Source organism: Panthera tigris, chromosome B4 (genome assembly GCF_018350195.1).
Source record: "Panthera tigris isolate Pti1 chromosome B4, P.tigris_Pti1_mat1.1, whole genome shotgun sequence".
Taxonomy (NCBI): domain Eukaryota; kingdom Metazoa; phylum Chordata; class Mammalia; order Carnivora; family Felidae; genus Panthera; species Panthera tigris.
In genome coordinates, this window is record NC_056666.1 from 93,543,410 (window position 1) to 93,561,854 (window position 18,445).

The following is an 18,445-nucleotide window of genomic DNA, read 5'->3' on the forward strand; positions in this document are numbered from 1 at the left end:
CTTTATGCTCCTGGGGGCCCAAGCTGCCTTTTCTGCTTTTTGAGAAAAAAACTACTTATGAGAGCAGTGGGGACGTGTCCACTGTGAGGTCCGAGAGGACCCCAGAGGCACCTGCAAAGGCTTCAGCCCCCTCCTGGCTCCATCGGTTCTCTCCTCCTTCAGAGGCTCCACATAAACCGAGCGAGAAATTGAAGTCAGAATGATGCCCACTATGGCCATGCAGGTCTGATTCAAGCGCCCTGGATGGCAGCCTCTGAACAGACTGGTGGCGATGCCCCTCTCCAATTCTGGAGCCTCTTGTGTGGTCAAAACCACAAATTCCCCCCTTCTCTTAGTTGTTGCTACTTTGCTATTAGTAATGAATTACTCAGTGGATGCCAAAGCCTTTTACCCCAGGGGTGAGAAAAAGGGGTTAAAAAAAAAAAAAAGCATCCCAGAAAAGAATCCATTCTTTTCAAACTTCAGCGTTTAACACGGCGGCAGCGTTAGGAGCCTGGTTAAGTGCAGGTTTGCTGAGCTTTACAGCCAATGGTTCTGATCCAGCAGGTCTGAGGTAGGGCCCAGAAATATGCATTTTAAATAAACAACTCAAGGAATTCAAGATGTGAAGTGCCTGTGGGTCTGCAGACTACACCTTGGGACACACTTGTCCAAATGCACATCAAGGAGTGAATACTTCCAGATTCGCTTAGAATGGTCGTGGATGTGGGTGGTGGGGAGAGAGGAGTCCAATATTCCAAACGCCTTGGAAAGGGGCAGAGGGTAAACACAGGTGCAAAACAGGCATTTGCACAAGTTTGACAAGGGGTAAACCTTGGCATTATGAAAGATACACGTACAGGAAATGAAATCACATCATTCTATTCGTCCTCCATATCAACTCGTCCCTCAGAACCGTGCACGACTCGGCCTTCTTTGAGCTCAGCTGTGACCAGAGGCCCCAGAGGCCTCTTCATCGCCAGCCATCCTGGCTTCCTCCTGCTGTGTTTTGAATATGAGGGTGACGCTGGAAGGGATTTGCTTTGAGAGTTGGGCCTGGCGGCCTGATTCCTGTCCGAACACAGTCTCCTCTCCCCCAAGGAGGCGTCGGGACCAGTGACACACCATCTTTATGCATCAAAGTAAACTTCAGCTCTCACTCGTCAATTTGGAACAGGTCAAACCCTTCTTGCTCATTTTTAGGACTTTCTTCGGAGGTGGAAACTCTTACTGCTTTTGATCCTCAGGACATCAGGGTAAGAAAATTAACTCATCACGTGGCAGTTTCAACTAGGTCATTCTGAAACAGTATTCAGCTTTTAAATTCGGAGGAGGGGTGACAGGTAATTCTTTAAAAGTCCCTCCTGGCTTTATATCATCACAGACCTGTGTGTATGCCAGGCCATTTGTATCCTTTATCTGAGTCCTTAGCCTACACCCCAGACCGCACTATTTTCTCACGTCTTACCCTGTACCGCAACACCGTCCTCTACTCTCCTCCATGACCACCTGGTCATAGCAGATCCAGAAGACCCGGGATGTCACATCAAGTGAGTCTTCGAAAATGAGCGAAGGGTGACGTTATGCCATTGTGCTAGGTGATTTCATTCTTGATAGCAAGAGCATCCTTACCACGTGCCAGGTACCGTTCGGAACGCTGTGCAAATATTAATTTATTTAATCCTCACAGAAGCCTGTGAGGTATATGAGTGGGGTGGTATTGTAAGTTCTCATCAGCGCGTTTTATGGATGTGGAAGCTGAACATAACAGGTTAAGTAAATCACGCAGGCCATGCAGTTAGTGAGTGGTGGAGTAAGGATTTGAACTCCTCCTTTGTTCTGAGTCACTACCTATGTTGTTTTTTTTTTTTTAATTTTTTTTTTTTAACGTTTATTTATTTTTGAGACAGAGAGAGACAGAGCATGAACGGGGGAGGGTCAGAGAGAGGGAGACACAGAATCTGAAACAGGCTCCAGGCTCTGAGCTGTCAACACAGAGCCCGACGCGGGGCTCGAACTCACGGACTGCGAGATCATGACCTGAGCCGAAGTCGGCCGCTTAACCGACTGAGCTACCCAGGCGCCCCTATATTGTTTATCTAAGGAGGCAAAACCAAATCCAGGCCAAAAAGGCCTCAAAAAAAAAATCCCAAATACCATTCTTTTTTAAAAATCCGTTTTCAAGGACATTTCAGAAAAGGAGACGGGATACGGCAACCTAATTTGAGACTGTCCTCAGTATAAAGGCAGAGTCGTCTCACGGTTTTTATATGGTCTACGTATTCACTACTATATTCCAACAAACTGGCAGATTGCTAACAACGGCCCAGCACAACCGCCAATTTTTATTCAGTGTGTGCCAGCAATGATCTCATTTAAAGCGCTTCACATTGAAGGCCGCTTTAACCGCTTCTCTCCTAAATATTAACACACCGAAGAGAACCATCCTTCCACCATGACTTGTTCTCAGCACACTGTGTCCCGGAGGACCAGGTAGAACACCTGCATCTACTCTGAGGCATGAGAGAGACGACATACCCGCACGGCCTGGATGAAAACTCACCTTCCTGGTTCCCGCTAGAATCTACTTCTGTTTGGAGAAAAGCATTCACCTTAGGAGCTTTGAGCCTGTATCATAATTCTGGCTCCTCTACTAATGGTCCAGGGCCGGTAACAACCTCTCTTTTTTCTCTTTTTTAAAGAAATTTTTTAATGTTTATTTATTTTTGAGAGACAGAGCATGAGCTAGGAGGTGGGGGAGCAGAGAGAGAGGGAGACACAGAATCTGAAGCAGGCTCCAGGCTCTGAGCTGTCAGCACAGAGCCCAACATGGGGCTTGAACTCACGAATTACGAGATCATGGCCAGAGCCTAAGTGCGAGGCTTAACTGACTGAGCCACCCAGGTGCTCCAGTTATAACCCCTCTGAATCTATTTCCTACCTTTCTCGTGTCTTGTTTTGGGTTTTTTTTTTTTTTTTGGATCCAAATGAAATAATATTTATGAAAATGGATAAACCATAAAGTGCTAGAAAAGATCAGGTAATAGGGGTGCCTGGGTGGCTCAATCCGGTAAGCCTCCTATTTTGCCTCAGATCACGATCTCACAGTTTGTGGGTTTGAGTCCCGAGTCGGGCTTTGTGCTGACAGCTCAGAGTCTGGAGCCTGCTTGGGATCTGTGTCTCCCTCTCTTTCTGCCCCTCCCCCACTCATGCTCTGTCTCTGTCTCTCAAAAATAAGTAAACGTTAAAAAAAAGAAAAAGATCATACAATATTAAAGATGATTTTAATAAATATGATACTTTTTACTCTGGCATATTTATGTAAAGGCCAGTGACTCTCTGCCACTTAATTTAAGGTTGACTGCTGCTTCCCCTCCTTCGCCGCCCTGGCAAACTTCTCCAGAGCAGTAACTATGTCTTATTCATCGTTGCCTCTTAAGACTGTCTGGCACATAGTAGGTAATCAATAAATGTTCCTTGAATGAATGAATAAATAAAAGACCTTTTCAAAGGAATTTTGAAGGTTCCCATCTAGGATGAGAGGAGTCCGTGGAGGGAAGAGTCATTCACAATACCTGCTTCAACCACATGGTCCATCGTAGGGAACCTTTTGTACACAGCCGTGCTCACCGAGCGGAAGATGAGCAGGGACGTGAGATTCACATAGCGCATCAGGGTCCTTCTGAGCAGGCGCCCGTGTTCGTCGCTTCCGTGAACACTGCTGGAGATGAGGAACATCAGCCTGTCTGGCCAGGGCAGGTTCACAAACTGGTTCCACCATCGGTTCACTACCAGAGTAACATAAAACCCTGTAAAATAACAGGAAGCTGTAAAGCAATTTCTTATAGCAGACATGTTGACACTGATGCTTTTAGCAGAATTTCAGCCTCTTCAGGGATCGGGGTGTAAAAATATGTTGTTATCCATACTTATGACTTTGCCCTCCAAAAAAAAATAAAAATGTAATTTGTGCCTGGCAATGTCATAGCACCCAGTAAGTGGGTATTAGAATTCAAATATTGATGGCAAAAATGGGCAGTTAGTGAAGAGAAAGCTTGATTGTCTGATAGCAAATTATTACCTCAAACTTGTTTGGTGTTAATTTAGCGAAAGCAGCCCTGAGGGCAAACTTTATGGATGATTCTGGTTCTATTGCAAGCAGCGGCTTTTCAGGCATGCCTCTCAGCTTGGAAACACTCCCATGCAGAGTCATTGATGTCATCCGAACAGAGACAGTGTGGCTGCGTTCTGCGTGTGACCTATACTTACCAAGCACAAAGGTTACTGGAATTTGTTCAGCATATCTGTCACAGTAAATTGATAATTTTTCAAAGTAACGTTTTTGGGCTCCTGTAAGTAACAATCTGGAGCAAAAATAAAATGCACAGCCCTTTATGATATTATACTTCTGCACCTGCTTTGCAAGTGATATTCATTGCAAACAATTAAGCACAAATAATTGTAATTTTTTTTAAGAAGCGATAATGCTTTTTTCTACCTAAGCTGATAGATCTCAAAAGCTTTTTAATTGCTGAATGTTTCAAGTACCAATGTTTTCAGTACATAAATGTTATTGGCCATTAGACAGTGGGATTTATTAACTTCCATTTACTTATATATTTTTTAACTTTTATTTTTAAATACTTTATATTTTAAACTTTTATATGATGAGTACATTGGATTTAGAGCAAAATAACTCATTAAAGAGTCCAATTTTCCATTATTCATCAGGTATACTTAAAAAAAGGGTGTCTTGATTAAGTGAGCTACAGTTGTTAAGTAATTATGAGGATTAAATTATAACCCTAACCTTGACATCTTGATCTTACGAGTATGCTACTTAGCACATTCTTGATTATATGTGTTGTACTTCAAAGGCTATTATACCCATTAATTTTAAAGACCGCAATTATTTAAAATATAAAATAACACATACCAACAAGGAGTAAAAACTTTTATTCCTGCATTTGGTGGGTTTGTGTTTGCATAATATAAATATCAAAATTTATATTATGCATCTCACCAAAACCCATTTTCTGGTATGAACTTAGGCTAAACCTAAGTTCATTTAATGGAACTATTATTGATATTTATGTTACAGGGAGGGGATTTGCAGTCAGGAGAGACGTCCCAAGGCAGGGTAATCGTAATGGTCGAGATCTACAAGGAGAAGCAACGCAAAGGAATTTGCATAAATGAATGGTACAGCTGTTCCAAGGGAGGAAGAAATCCCTGGGAAAGATCCATTACAACATATGTCAAAAGGCCTGTTTGAGTCAGTAGAATTTTGATAGAGGAAGCAGAGGGATGATGGGGTAACAGCGAGCCACCAATCAGATTGCGCATGAAGAGCTGGTAGTGACAAAGTAGTTTGGGGTGCAGGATGGGCTTGGAGTTCCTGCCTCAGCTTTGAGGAGGTTTCAGAAATTCTTATTCAGCTTGTTCTTATTCAGCTGCACAGGCCTGTCAAGGTCATGCCAATGACAAGTCACAGCCATAACAGTTTCCGACACTCAAATAGAAATGGTCCAAGAGGATTTAAAGGCAGAAAGCACAGGCCTTAAGGTCAGACAAAGCCAGGTTTGAATCCCAGATCTGCCACTTACAAATTTGGACTTGGAACATATTTTTAAATCTCTCTGAGCCTCAGTTTTCTCACTTGTAGATGGGGACAATAAAGCCTATGTGTTAGGAATGTTTTGAGGATTAAAGAATATATCATATATAAAACCACCAAACATACAGTGTCATACATTTTCGATAATAAAGTGGTGGTTATTATTAACAACTGGCCAAAGGAAAAAATATTTAGCTAATAGCTCCGTAGAAAGTTTACTAGCTAAAAAGTACTAAAATGGTGATTTTTGTCAAATTCACCCCAAAATAAAAAGAGGCATACTCAAAAGTAATGAAGTCTGGTTTTGTCTCATGATTTTTGCTAAGTATCATTATTTGCTTAGAATAGAATTTTAAAACTTAGGATGATTAGTAGACATGAGAATGATGCTATAATTTTCTACAGGTATGTTTGACTTTCTTGATAAATTCAACCTATAGTGGTTGGTATACCTTCAATCAAGATTAAGAATATATTTTGACGAGATTTTATAGCTGAACTTTACAAAAATGAAGAATGACTTGCACGATTGATCGTTGTTATAAATGTAAGCACTCTTTGGTCTTTAGCAAAAATACGTGCATACAATTTTGTGGGGTATAAGTAAGATATTGAGGCAAGAGTGGAGGCCCCGTGGAGGATTTCTGGCCACGACGCAGCTGCTCTGAGTGCTATTCAGAGTACTATTGCAGCAGTAGCAGCAATAAACTCACATTAGTAAAAATAAACTAATGAGACAATTCTTCTGAAACGTCATGTGTCTTCCACTATTTCATATTCTGAAGCATTAGGTGATACAAAAATACACTGTCAAAATAACGTTGTACTTATAAGACACATCTGAAAAATTATTAGAGGTTTTTAAATAAAACCCCTGATGTCCCTTTACAGATATTTTGATATGCAGCAAAATAGCCCTTCCTATTCTATTTCTGACAATTATCAGCTGGCCAAATTACTATCTCTCTTGGTCAAAGGGAGTCCTGTGGCTGCAAAGAAGAAGGTCGGTAAGAGCAATGATAATACGAAGTCGTTCATCAGTATGCGGGAGAGAAAGAACAAACTGAAGTACATAGAAAAGGTGGAAATACAGCCTCAAAAACCTTTAGCTTTTCTATTTTAAGTTTTAAATTCCCCCAGAGTAAAAATGTATGCAATAAGTTTTAATTAAAAAAAACTAAACACAGATATCACATGTTTTCACTCCTACGTGGAATTTGAGAAACTTAACAGAGGACCGCAGGAGAAGGGAAGGAAAAATAAGTTACAAACAGAGGGGGAGGCAAACCGTAAGAGACTCTTAAGTACAGAGAACAAACTGAGGGTTGATGCGGGTGATGGTTGTGAGGGAGGGGAAAATGGGAGACGGGCATTGTGGAGGGCACTTGTTGGGACGAACACTGGATGTTGTATGTAAGCGATGAACCACAGGAAATCTACTCCCAAAGCCAGGACTATACTGTACACGCTGTATGTTAGCTAACTTGGCAATAAAGTATTTAAAAATAAATAAATAAAAATAAAAGAAAATAAAATTAGTTAAAAAAAAACTCATAAAGCTTCCCATTTGCACTACTGGTAACATTTTATTAAGACTATAATTTTAGTCACAGAAGTATTTCCTCAACATGATTTTGCTCAAATTTTCTGTCGATCTGACAGGCTTAGGTTGTGATGGTATAAAGAATAAACATCTTCTGTTGTGAATATAATGTACCCCGCACTCAGAGGGCAAAAATAAAATAAATTCGTTTTCAGGCTTCGGCACCACCCTGGATGAGATCTTGTCATTCCAGGAAAGAAAGGAAAGTCACCTGATAGACACCCTTCACGGACATGTCAATTATGTAGGTAGTGGCTATAAGCTTCCAAGTCACAAATTGAAACTATCAATGACATAGCTGAGAGAGGCACCGATGATTATTTGTTCGTGGACTTTGCCACTCAAAATCACCACTGAGTGAGGATTTAAGTAATAAATCTGCCATTTTATGCCTCCGGCAAAATCCTGGCAGGGTGTCTGTGGCACAGGGTGCCACATTGTGATCAATTCACATGGGGCTGGCATGAGGGCCACCTGAACATGATAGAGTCTACTTGAGATCCCTAAGCATGGGTTAAGTGTGGATTAAAATACCCTGAGATGAAGAATGCAAGAGAGGATCATGCAAAAGAGAAGATTACATAAGGCAAAAGTCAGCGGCAACCCAAGGCTTAGATTTTTGAGACTGTATTCTTACATGATATTTGATGGCCGTTTAAGGAGACATGCAAAGGAAGGTACCTGTACACCAAACTTATTGCCGTGTAAAAAACAGCAAAGACAATAAATTCCCTGTACAGTAGTTTGTAGATGCTGCCTCTCCACTTGAGGAGTAACCTATGAAATCCAAAAAAAGTCGCATTTGCTACTTTACTGGAGTACGTGACAGTCATCTCGGATAGTTTTTCTATTTTTTCTAGAAGAGCAAGAAGACAAAACACAAGTAAAAAGCAGTGCTTAAGATGGAGCATAAATCTGTGTCTCAAAGAAACCCAAGCCGGTCACCAGTCAACCGTCTCCCCATTTTGCCTTTCTGTGTTTAAATCATTTGGAATTTGGAGATAACCAACATCTCCATGTTAAATCTTTTAGTAGAAAAGGGGAGGAGAATAGTCTCTGGAAAGAGTATTATTAGAACCCGGCTTAATTTATAAATATTATTTTCAGGTTTTATAGTCATTACTTAGTAATATTTGAACGAATGAATGAATATGATATATGAAATACGTTGTAGAATCACCTGTCATGTATTTTCCTAACCCACGGGAAGATTCAGGGTACTGATACGCTATATCAATTGACATTCTCAAAGGCACTGGCCATACTTACTGTTTGGGTCTTTATTTGCTACAGTATGTAAAGAAGTGTTTATTTCACCCTTAAATTTCGTGAGGGGAACTTAATGGCTCTCTTCTTAGAACTCAGGAGATATTGTTGAAAAGAAGCAAGACTCTTAAGATAATTTAATTGATGGGTCACTTTTGGTGGTTTTAGTTGGATGTGGGTATCTCTCTAGCGGAGCTGCAAGTGCACAGTTGACTCTCTGTACATTTCAAAAGGCAGGGCCACAGGGATAGGACAGAAGGTGCACTTCCCTTTGGAAGTCATGCGTAAAAGGCTTAGGGAGGTTCACTTTCTGTTTGGAGCCGACCAAAATAAGGCCATTATTTAGGGCTCTCTCCACGTGGATCTGTTCCACAGATACGGGTAGAATGAGAATTGGACCCCTATGCCTCGTTCCAGTGAGTTCTCTGGCATTCATTGCTTTTCAACAAGACATCAAACATTCAGGTTCTGAGACGGCCCCGAACTAATCTTTGTTTGAAAATCCTGCACCACCGCTTTCTAACATGGAGCATATACAGAGAAAATGAAATTTCTCGGAAATCTTTCTTGTTTCCAAAGAATCTCTGAGGGGAGTGTTCCAGAGCTACTTAGATGGAAATTATGGAGGTCTGAGGTAGAAGTGGGCAGATTTCTCATATAAAGTAGCCTGCAACCCACATTTTATCTAAACGGGAAGATGTTCTGTCTTTCTTCAGAGGTGGGAAAACAATCCAATTCTAATTTGCCTAGTTTCCCTAAAGAAATAAAACTCTGGCACTATATTCACAAACTTAAGCCTTCAGCATCACTGATTTTAGTAAAGAAACCAGGACTTTTGGCATAAGTAAGTGGCATTACGAGAGGACGGGAATCATGCCACAGCCAGTTTCATTTTTCCATTTTACCTTGTCTATCTGTGTAATGTGAGTACAGTCAAAACTGGGAGAGAGGAGCCTAATAAATTAAGCACATTTTATAATTTGTTCTCGTGGGCAGCATCATTTTAAATAACAGTCCTCAACTTTTTTTTCGTTTAACCATCCACCCTTCTATTTCGGCTATCAGAAAAGTTAAGATCAGACAGAGTAGAGATCAGAATTAAAATGCATAGATATACTCTCTGTGCACTAACCTATTTCTTTGGTTTCAAGTCTCCGACGGGAAAGAAAATCTTCCAATTTCAGGCTCCCCCTGAAGAGGTGCCTTCAGGTCGGTGTTGCGTTCGGCTCCGCTCTTCACTCACGCACAGTCAGATTTTCTTTCCTTCCCTGGCCACCGAGAAGACCCAGAGGGTGACAAGTACAGGAGTTAAATGTTTTTCCACTTGTGGAGGCCTGTTTATGCCAATTTGCCCACTGATGACAGTTATAGCCGGGAACAAACAGAAGCAACAGCTGCTGATGTAGCTTTTTCCTCATCTATAATTATAACTCCACCTGCCGCCCAAAGTACCCCTTTGAATGAGAAGTCGGAGGTGACGTGAAGGAGATTGGGCCATTGAAGTACGTTATTTTCATTTTGATTCTACCCTGGGATCAAGGAAGAGAGATCCATTTTCCCCTACAAGGTTCTGAAGAGGCTCCACTGGTCAAAAAAGGGAATTAGGACAGTCTGTGTGTGCTTAAAATGAAGAATGAGTTGTTGTGAAGCCATAAACTGGGGCAGATAAGAATTTTCTTTCATTTGAGAGGTATTGAGAATGCTCTCCCATTAAAAGCAACAAGCATACGTGTTTCAGTGTGCGTGTGGGCGCACGTGTGCGCACGCATTTTAGCAGAGCATAGAAAATTATTATGTGTGATGGCTTAGTGTAGCGGAAAATAACACCCTGATTCATTCATTACGTTTGTTATCCTTCCATGTCAGCTAGGAAAAATTGTAAATTATTCAAAATGACTTCCATAGTTTCCTTCTTGAAAGAGAGAGTTCATTGGTATTCTTTAGATAATGAAATAAATAATTTCAGGGTCAATTCCTGGGGACTTTGCAATCTTCTAAAGTAATGTGTGCACCCAGCATTGCAACTTAAGCTTAACTAAAATGACTACCAAAAAAAACCATATATTTTTGTGAGAAAAGAAGAGTAAAAAGACACTCATTCTAAAATTGAGAATATATACATTTAAAAGGTGGTGTTTTGTTTTTTTTTTTTACAGCAGTCTTAAATTTTATATGCATTTGCCTGGTTTCTTTATCAAACTATAAGCACCTTAGAGCAAAGAGTTATAGTGTCTGATTTCTTGCCCCCATCCCTGTTCATAGTTCCAGCATGAAGCCCTGTGTATAATGGATATTCAATATGCATCTGTCGTTTGATTATCACCTTGTCACTATGATACTTTTGTCAGTACATTTGGGGGAATTTATGAACATTTTATTTATTTATTTATTTATTTATTTATTTATTTATTTATTTAAATTTGTGAACATTTTGAAAGCACATATTTTCTATTTGGTTGCCATGAAAAGTGGCTGGATAGACCTGACATTGCATTTATAAAGGTTTGCAAGACTAATCAATGTTATAGAGTTTGAGCAAATCTAAACCCAAGTGCTTATGAAATAGAAACGTGGGAGGTAGTTTTAAAAATTCTCACTTTTGGGGGCTCCTGGGTGGCTCAGTCAGTTAAGCAACCAACTCCTGATTTAGGTTCAGGCCATGATTTCACGGTTCATGAGAGCCCTGAGTCGGGCTCAGTGCTGACAGTGCAGAGCCTCCTTGGGATTCTCTCTCTCCCTTTCTCTCTGTCCCTCCCCGCCTCTCAAAATAAATAAACATTAAAAAAAACCTCTTGCGTTTGTGTCTCCTGTTGGATGTGTGGTTGGCCCTGAAACGTGGCATGATTCCCAGCAATCACGACTGCATAACTGGGGAGTCTGCCTCATCTTTGGGGCACTGTTGGCTGGTCTCACTTTTAAACAAGGTTAATGATGTTCATATTTCCCATCAGGCTCTTTTGAGGAATGACTAATTAATGGTTCAGAATGCATTCTAAATGCAAGTTAGTCAATAATGACTAGACTAAATGAACAAACTCTCATTATTGGGCTCTGAGTCTGGCGGCTATTTCTAACACATACCAAAAGATGCCATTCAGAAATGAACTCATTAGAGGGGACAAGCCACTATAGCTTATTTCAAAATATCCAAACAAATTGCAAAGTTAACTGTTTATATGATTTTTTGAAGAAAACTTTAAAGTCTCTTGTTTAAAATAGACACGTTCCAGATTCTGAAAGTAACATACGCTTATTAATAATTAAAACAACATATAGGGGCACCTAGGTGGCTCAGTTGGTTAAGCGGCCAACTTTGGCTGAGGTCATGATCTCACGGTTCGTGGGTTTGAGCCGTGTGTCAGTCTCTGTGCTGACAGCTCAGAGCCTGGAGCCTGCTTCAGATTCTGTGTCTCCCTCTCTCTTTGCCCCTTCCCCATTCTCACTCTCTCTCTCAAAAATAAATAATAAAACATTTAAAAAAATGAAAAAGCCCCACATTCATTTTAAACTCTTTTACTTGTATCATTGATGTGAGGAATCTTTGCTAAATTTCTTTTGAGTGCTTGGTTGAACATGGTCATGTGCATACAAAACTTTGCATTCAAGTAAGTTCCAAGTTTTGCTCGGTAGGAAGAGCACGCGACTCTTGATCTTGGGGTTGTGATTTTGAGCCCCACGTTGGGTGCAGAGAATACTTACAAATAAATATTCCAAGACCAGAAATTGTTGTATTTTGGAGAATTTTATTCCGACTCTCAGATTTTTGGACATTACTAAATGGAGAACAATGAATCATAAATGTTTTTGCACAGGAAAAGGGCTGGAAAAAAATCTGTGTTGTAGACAGGGGAGTCTGTGAGAAGAGTGTGTGATGTATTTGGGCAGGGACTATAGAGAGGGAACCGGTTTGGAGTTATTATGGCTGTCGGTAGTGGGGTGGTGGGTGAGTGGAATGCAGAAGGATGGTGAGATAAAGTCCAGAAGAAAACTACCACTGGGGGGAGAAAAAGGAGGGCGGACTGAAGGGGGAGCCAAAGGAGGAAAGAGAAGTCTGATAGGACGCTTGCTTTGTTCATTGAGCCCGCTTGCTCATGAAGAATGAGAACTACATAATATTTCGGATTTGTTCAAATGACACAGTTCTTTGTAGGGCACCATGTGACTTTAAGATGTTTCTGATTAGAAAAAAATGGATGCAAAGTAAAATCACAAAGAGGAGCTCATGTGTGCATCAAAAGTCAAGTTGTTGAATTATGTTTGATTAGCTAATCTTCAGTTTTTCTGTTAATAATTCTGTTAATAATGATTCTTCTGGCACTTACTCATTTTGCTATACGTTGGATCTCTCTAGAAAAAAGACGGTAGTCAGTGCCAAGGCCCAAGAAAAATTGATACAGTAAACTTCCAGTTGAGAACATTCATTCACTCATTTCCCCCCCCCATATCAGAATACCTTGGTTCAGTTGGTTTGAGAACCACTCACGGTGATATTTTTCCCTACAGACAATTTTTTTATTGGCTCAGTGGTACTGTAAGCCTCTTGAGAACACCTGCCTTACTCTTTCTTATTTTTCCCCTATGTATTGGCTACCACGATTGATGCCATAGCTGCGAAAGGAGCAGCTGAGTGGGACAAGTCTTGTGTCTGTCCAGATGAATGGAGATTTCTGATATATGTTGTTGGTGATAGAACTCTCCCGAAAAAATCAAATCCAAGTGGGATTAATTAATTATTTTCTTTTTGACTTCAGGGGACAAATAGAGAACTTCTAGGATGAGAAAGACTATTGAATTTTATTACAGATGAAGCTCTAAGCTCATAAGTGACTGGATATTTGAGGAGTCATCATTACTTTCCTTACACAGTGTAATTGCCAACTCAGCAAAACAGAAATGCATTAGTTCAAATTCTGAAGGTTACCTTTTTCTAATGGGAGGTACAGATACTTTGTTCTATTTTAGGGATGAAAGCTCAGAGTCTAGAGAATCCTTACTATGGTACTTAAAGTGTATCCTGTGCTTTCTAATCAATGATATTTCTTAAATGGATGGTACCGCTTAGCTCAGGTACATTCCTGACTGCTGAAGAAAAAAACCCTTGCAACATAGAACCAATTCAAAAACAGTTTCGTTTTACATGAAAAAGCACACAAATCCAAGTATGTTGTTTGTTCCAAACTGCTGAGAAATTGTTACTTCACCACTGCAATGGCCATCTGGAAATCATGTGGTAAATCATGTGGGTAAAGGGAAGATACAGGTAGGTAGAAAAATTCTATTCACAAATATCTGGATACGTCTAAGACACCCTTTTATCTGCGGTAAAATGCGTGTGCATATGAAAACCAGTTGTTGGTTCTGCTTCTCCCATAAGGTGGATTGCTCCTTAATGGCTACTGTGGGGAGAGTAGTGGGTTTGGAGTAAGAGAATGAAGAAGGAACTTCAGTTTGTGCTCCATATAATTTTGTATTTTTAAAATACCATCCATATTTTCATATTTAATCATATGCGATAAAAAATCTTACCTTAAATTTATTCCTCCAGCCCAGATCTTACACCCAACTCCAGAATATCCTTAATATTCTCAACAATATCCCAAACCCTAATGGTCTCAAACTGGGACCCTGATATTTTCCCCAAAACATGCTCCCCCTGCAACCTTTCATCTCTGTTGATGAAAATTCCTTCCTTCCAAAAGATAAAAAACCTAGGAGTCACTTTCATCTCCTCTTTTTCTTTCATATCGCTGTTCAGTCTTCCACAAATCCATCCACAAATTCTCCACTGACCAAATATACTCAGAATCTGTTATTTCATTCTCTTCTCACATCCTTGTCTCCTCCCTTCCCACCTCCCCAGAGCCACTATCATCACTCTCCCAGCTTATTCTAGCAGCTTCTCAGTAGGCGTCCCTGATTTCCACTTGCTCCCTTCAATATCTGACAAAAAGGCGGAGTGCTCATACTAAAAGTAAGTCAGGTGAGTGGTGTCATTCCTCTGCCCAAAGCCCATCTATGGCTCCCTGTTTCTCACAGTAAAAGCCCAAGTCCTTCAGTGGTCCGCAAGGTCTTTCATGACTTGCCCCATTTCCTCTCTGGTCTCATTTCCTATTACTCTCTCCTTTCCTTCCTCCAACATATCCAGCATTGTTCCATTCTAATATTTAGGAATGGCTCGTCTTTCTGCCTGAAATGCCCTTCCTCCAGATATTTGAGCGGTTGTCTCCCTCATTCTTTCAAATCTTTGCTCAAATATTTTCTCAATGATCTGATAATCCTACTTAAAATTGAATACTGACCCGGCACACCTCTCTCTCCATTGCCCTCCTGACCCCCCCTTATCCTTTTGTTTTTTATCCATGCCATTTATCTCCTTTAAATATACCATCTAATTCACACATTTATTGTGTTTACTGTCTACGTATTTGTACTAAATTGGAAGTTTCATGAGGGCAGAGGGCCATCTGTTTTGTTCACTGATGAGAACAAAGTGCATCCAATGCCTAGTTCAATGAATATTTATTGAATAAATAAATCTAAAAAGACTAGAGGGATTTCCACTTTCTGTCATGTAAATTTCATGAGAACAGACTCCATTATTTTGTAACTTGCTTTATATCTAATGGCCAGAAAAGTGTCTGGCATCTAATAGGTACTCAATAAATATTAGTGAAATGAGTAAGAGAACATACATTTTCACTCAGATTTTAGCCCATCTTTTTCATATAAATGGTTTTTATAGAATGAAAATGAAAAGACTCGGTATTTTTTCTGCAGCAGTTTTACAGCGCACCAGAAAACTAAAGACTGATACCACTTAGGGACCTCTGAGTACCGACTTTGCATTCTCTCTGTACTGTGGGAAGCTACACCTGCATTGTGTGGTCACCTCTCTCCTGGGTTTCTCTATCCTTAGCTAAATAACTCAGGAATTTAGAGAATCGGGGTGTGAATGGCCTCTTTCAAGCACCATCTGCCTACCTTTTATCTATTTCTTTTCTTTTCTTTTTTCTTTTCTTTTACTGACCTCAAGGAGATTCAGACTAGGATACCACTGTCCATTAAATAACAATAAGGAAAGAGGCAGAAATAAATTGATTCCTTCTACTTCCTACTGACTTCTTCCATAGCATCATTTTGCTCCAGGCATGGGACTGAGCACTCACTTTGCTGGTGACAAATGCATTGCACAGCCATTAAAATAGCAGTGTAATGAAAGGATGAATACAGTAAATGTTCTTTGATGATGGTCTCGGTGGTGGTGATATCATTCTTGTGGCTCATAAGGTGCCTTGAGGTTCTTGACTTTGAATGCCCTTCTGGGATAGGGGATAGGATTCTTGGTGAAGATTAAATTACAAAAGTCCTTTAGGGTAATTATAATGACTAAATCCAATATCAGAGTAATAGAATATGAGGGGTGTCGATATTCAGATGCACTGATAAGGTGGCATTTCAGAGCATATTCTGATATATTTCAATATTTCTGTGACACAAAAATGGAGTTAAATTGAGAATTAAGTATATCTCCTGTCTTCATTCCTTACCACCCTCTACATACTCTGATAGCTTGGGGATGACTCATGTTCACTCTCATCTGTTTTTCACATAGACTCATGATTAGACTAAATTAAAAACACAAAAATGAGTTGCATAAAAGCCAACTCATAGAACTCAGCCTCTCCCAGACCTCATGGCATCCTATAAAAACATAAATCTTGCCTTCAGGAAAATGAAGTCTGTTTGTGTGTGGACAAGACTACAGATTCTCCCTTAGCACAGTATTATCTTGCTGTAAGAGGACTAAAGAAAAAGGTAAGCTATATACAGTTTCCTTTTCCTCGTGGTACAACTAGGTGGGTGCTTCTTTCTCTTGGGCTTCCCTTCTGCAACCCTTTTAAAAAAAAGTTTAATTTTGTTGGGGCATCTGGGTGGCTCAATTGATTAAGTATTCGACTTCAGCTCAAGTTATGATCTCGCAGTTCATGAGTTCAAGTCCTGTGTTGGGCTCTGTGCTGACAGCTTGGAGCCTGGAACATGCTTTGGATTCTGTGTCTCCCTCTCTCTCTGCCCCTCCCCAACTCGTGCTCTGTCTCTGTCTCTCTCTCAAAAATAAACATTAAAAAAAAACTTAAAAAAGGAAAAAAAAAATTAAAAATAATTTTATTATATTTATCATTAGACTATTTACGAGAACTAGAATTGTTCTTTGCTAGCTTCTTCTGTTCTTTTGCTACAAAATTATATATTAACTTACCTTTGACCCAGTAATCCCATTTCCAAGAATCCACCCTGATGTATTCCTCCAATAATGCAAAAATGCATATGTACCAGGAAATTAATTAAAGCATTATTCGTAGCTGCAAAATGTTGGAAAGAACCTAAATGCTTTCACATAGGCAAGCGGTTGAATACACTATGGTCATCCACAAAATGGAATACTACACGCATGCAAAAAGGAATAAGAATGATCTTTATAAATTGATATGGAGTGACTTCCAGGATGCATTGGGTGAAAAAAGCAAATGCAAAAGAGTAGCTATAGCAAATAAGCACATGGAAAGAAAGATATTTACATCATTAGTCATTAGGAAAATGCACTTCAAAACCACATTGAGATACACTGCACACCCACTAGGATGTGTTGGCAAGGATGTGGAGAGACTGGGACCCTTGTACATTGCTGGCGGGAACGTGAAATGATGCAGCTGCTCTGGAAAACAGTTTGGCATGAAACTGTCCAAAAGTTAAGCATGAAATTACCCTTAGGACCCAGCAACTCTACTTCTAGGTTTGTATTCAAAATATTGAAAACAGATATTCAAACCAATATTTGTACATGAATGTTCATGGCAGCACCATTCGCAATAGCAAAAAGGTGGGAACAACCCAAATGTTCATCAGCTGACAGACAGATAAACACAATGCAGTATATCCATGCAATGGAACACTTTTTAGCCAAAAAGAGAAGTGAAGTACTGACACATGCTATGATCTGGATGAACCTCAAATAATATTATGTTAAGTGAAAGAAGTCAGATACAAAGTTCACACCTATTGTGTAATTCCATTTAGATTAAATATCCAGAAAAGGTAAATCCACTGAGACAGAAAACAGATTAGTCACTGGCAGTGGCTGTGGGGAAGGAGGACTGGGGAGTACCTTCTCAACAGGTATGAGTGTTCTTTGAGGGGCAATAAAAATATTTTGGAACTAAACAGAGACGGTAGCTGTACAACATGTGAATATGCTAAACACCAGTGAGTTGTACACTTTATTTTTTTATTTTATTTTAAATGTTTATGTAGTTTTGAGAGAGAGAGAGAGCAAGAAAGAGAGCATGTGTGTACGTGTGAGGGAGGATCAGAGAGAGCGGGAGAGAGAGAATCCCAAGCAGGCTCTGCACTGCCAGCACAGAGTCGGACACGGGGCTTGATCCCATGAACTGTGAGATCATGACCCTAGCTGAAATCAAGAGTCAGACAACTGAACCACCCAGGCACCTCAAACTTTACACTTAATTATTTTTTTCATCTTGGTTTTATTTTTGAGAGAGAGAGAGAGAGAGACAGAGAGAGCGGGGGAGGGCAGAGAGAGGAAGACTCAGAATCTGAAGTAGGCTCCAGGCTCTGTCTTCACAGAGCCTGATGTGAGGCTTGAACCCATGAACTTTGAGATCATGACCTGAGCCAAAATCGGACCTTCAGCCTACTGAGCTACCCAAGTGCCCCCCAAACTGTACCCTTTAAAATGGATAGTTTTATATTATGTGAATTGTACTTCAATAATAAAAGAAAGAGTTCCTGTAGTATGCCTCCTTTCATGAAAGATAAAAGGTGAGATAAAATATACATGTATCTATTCCTTTATGCAAAAGAAATACAAGAAGGATTAAACCTCATGAAATTGGTTACTCAGGATTGAGTGGGAGTCGGGTGGGAAGAACGAGGAGGCAGGAATGGGGTAACAGGGTTGGGAG

The 18,445-nt window shown here is 40.1% G+C and overlaps 1 protein-coding gene across 2 annotated transcripts in view; it reads right to left on the reverse strand.

Annotated features, from left to right (window-relative positions):
* Window positions 1-18,445, reverse strand: part of BEST3 (bestrophin 3) — a 65,704-nt gene that overhangs the window by 29,261 nt on the left and 17,998 nt on the right. The window contains exons 1-3 of one of the 2 annotated variants that reach the window (XM_007082242.3): window positions 7,881-8,032; window positions 4,249-4,343; window positions 3,555-3,788 (exon numbers count right to left, since the gene is read on the reverse strand). In XM_007082242.3, coding sequence (XP_007082304.1) covers window positions 3,555-3,788; window positions 4,249-4,343; window positions 7,881-8,032 — 481 coding nt within the window. Of the gene's footprint in view, window positions 1-3,554; window positions 3,789-4,248; window positions 4,344-7,880; window positions 8,033-18,445 lie in introns of those variants that run through there. The other variant, XM_042992737.1, reaches the window with a different exon arrangement.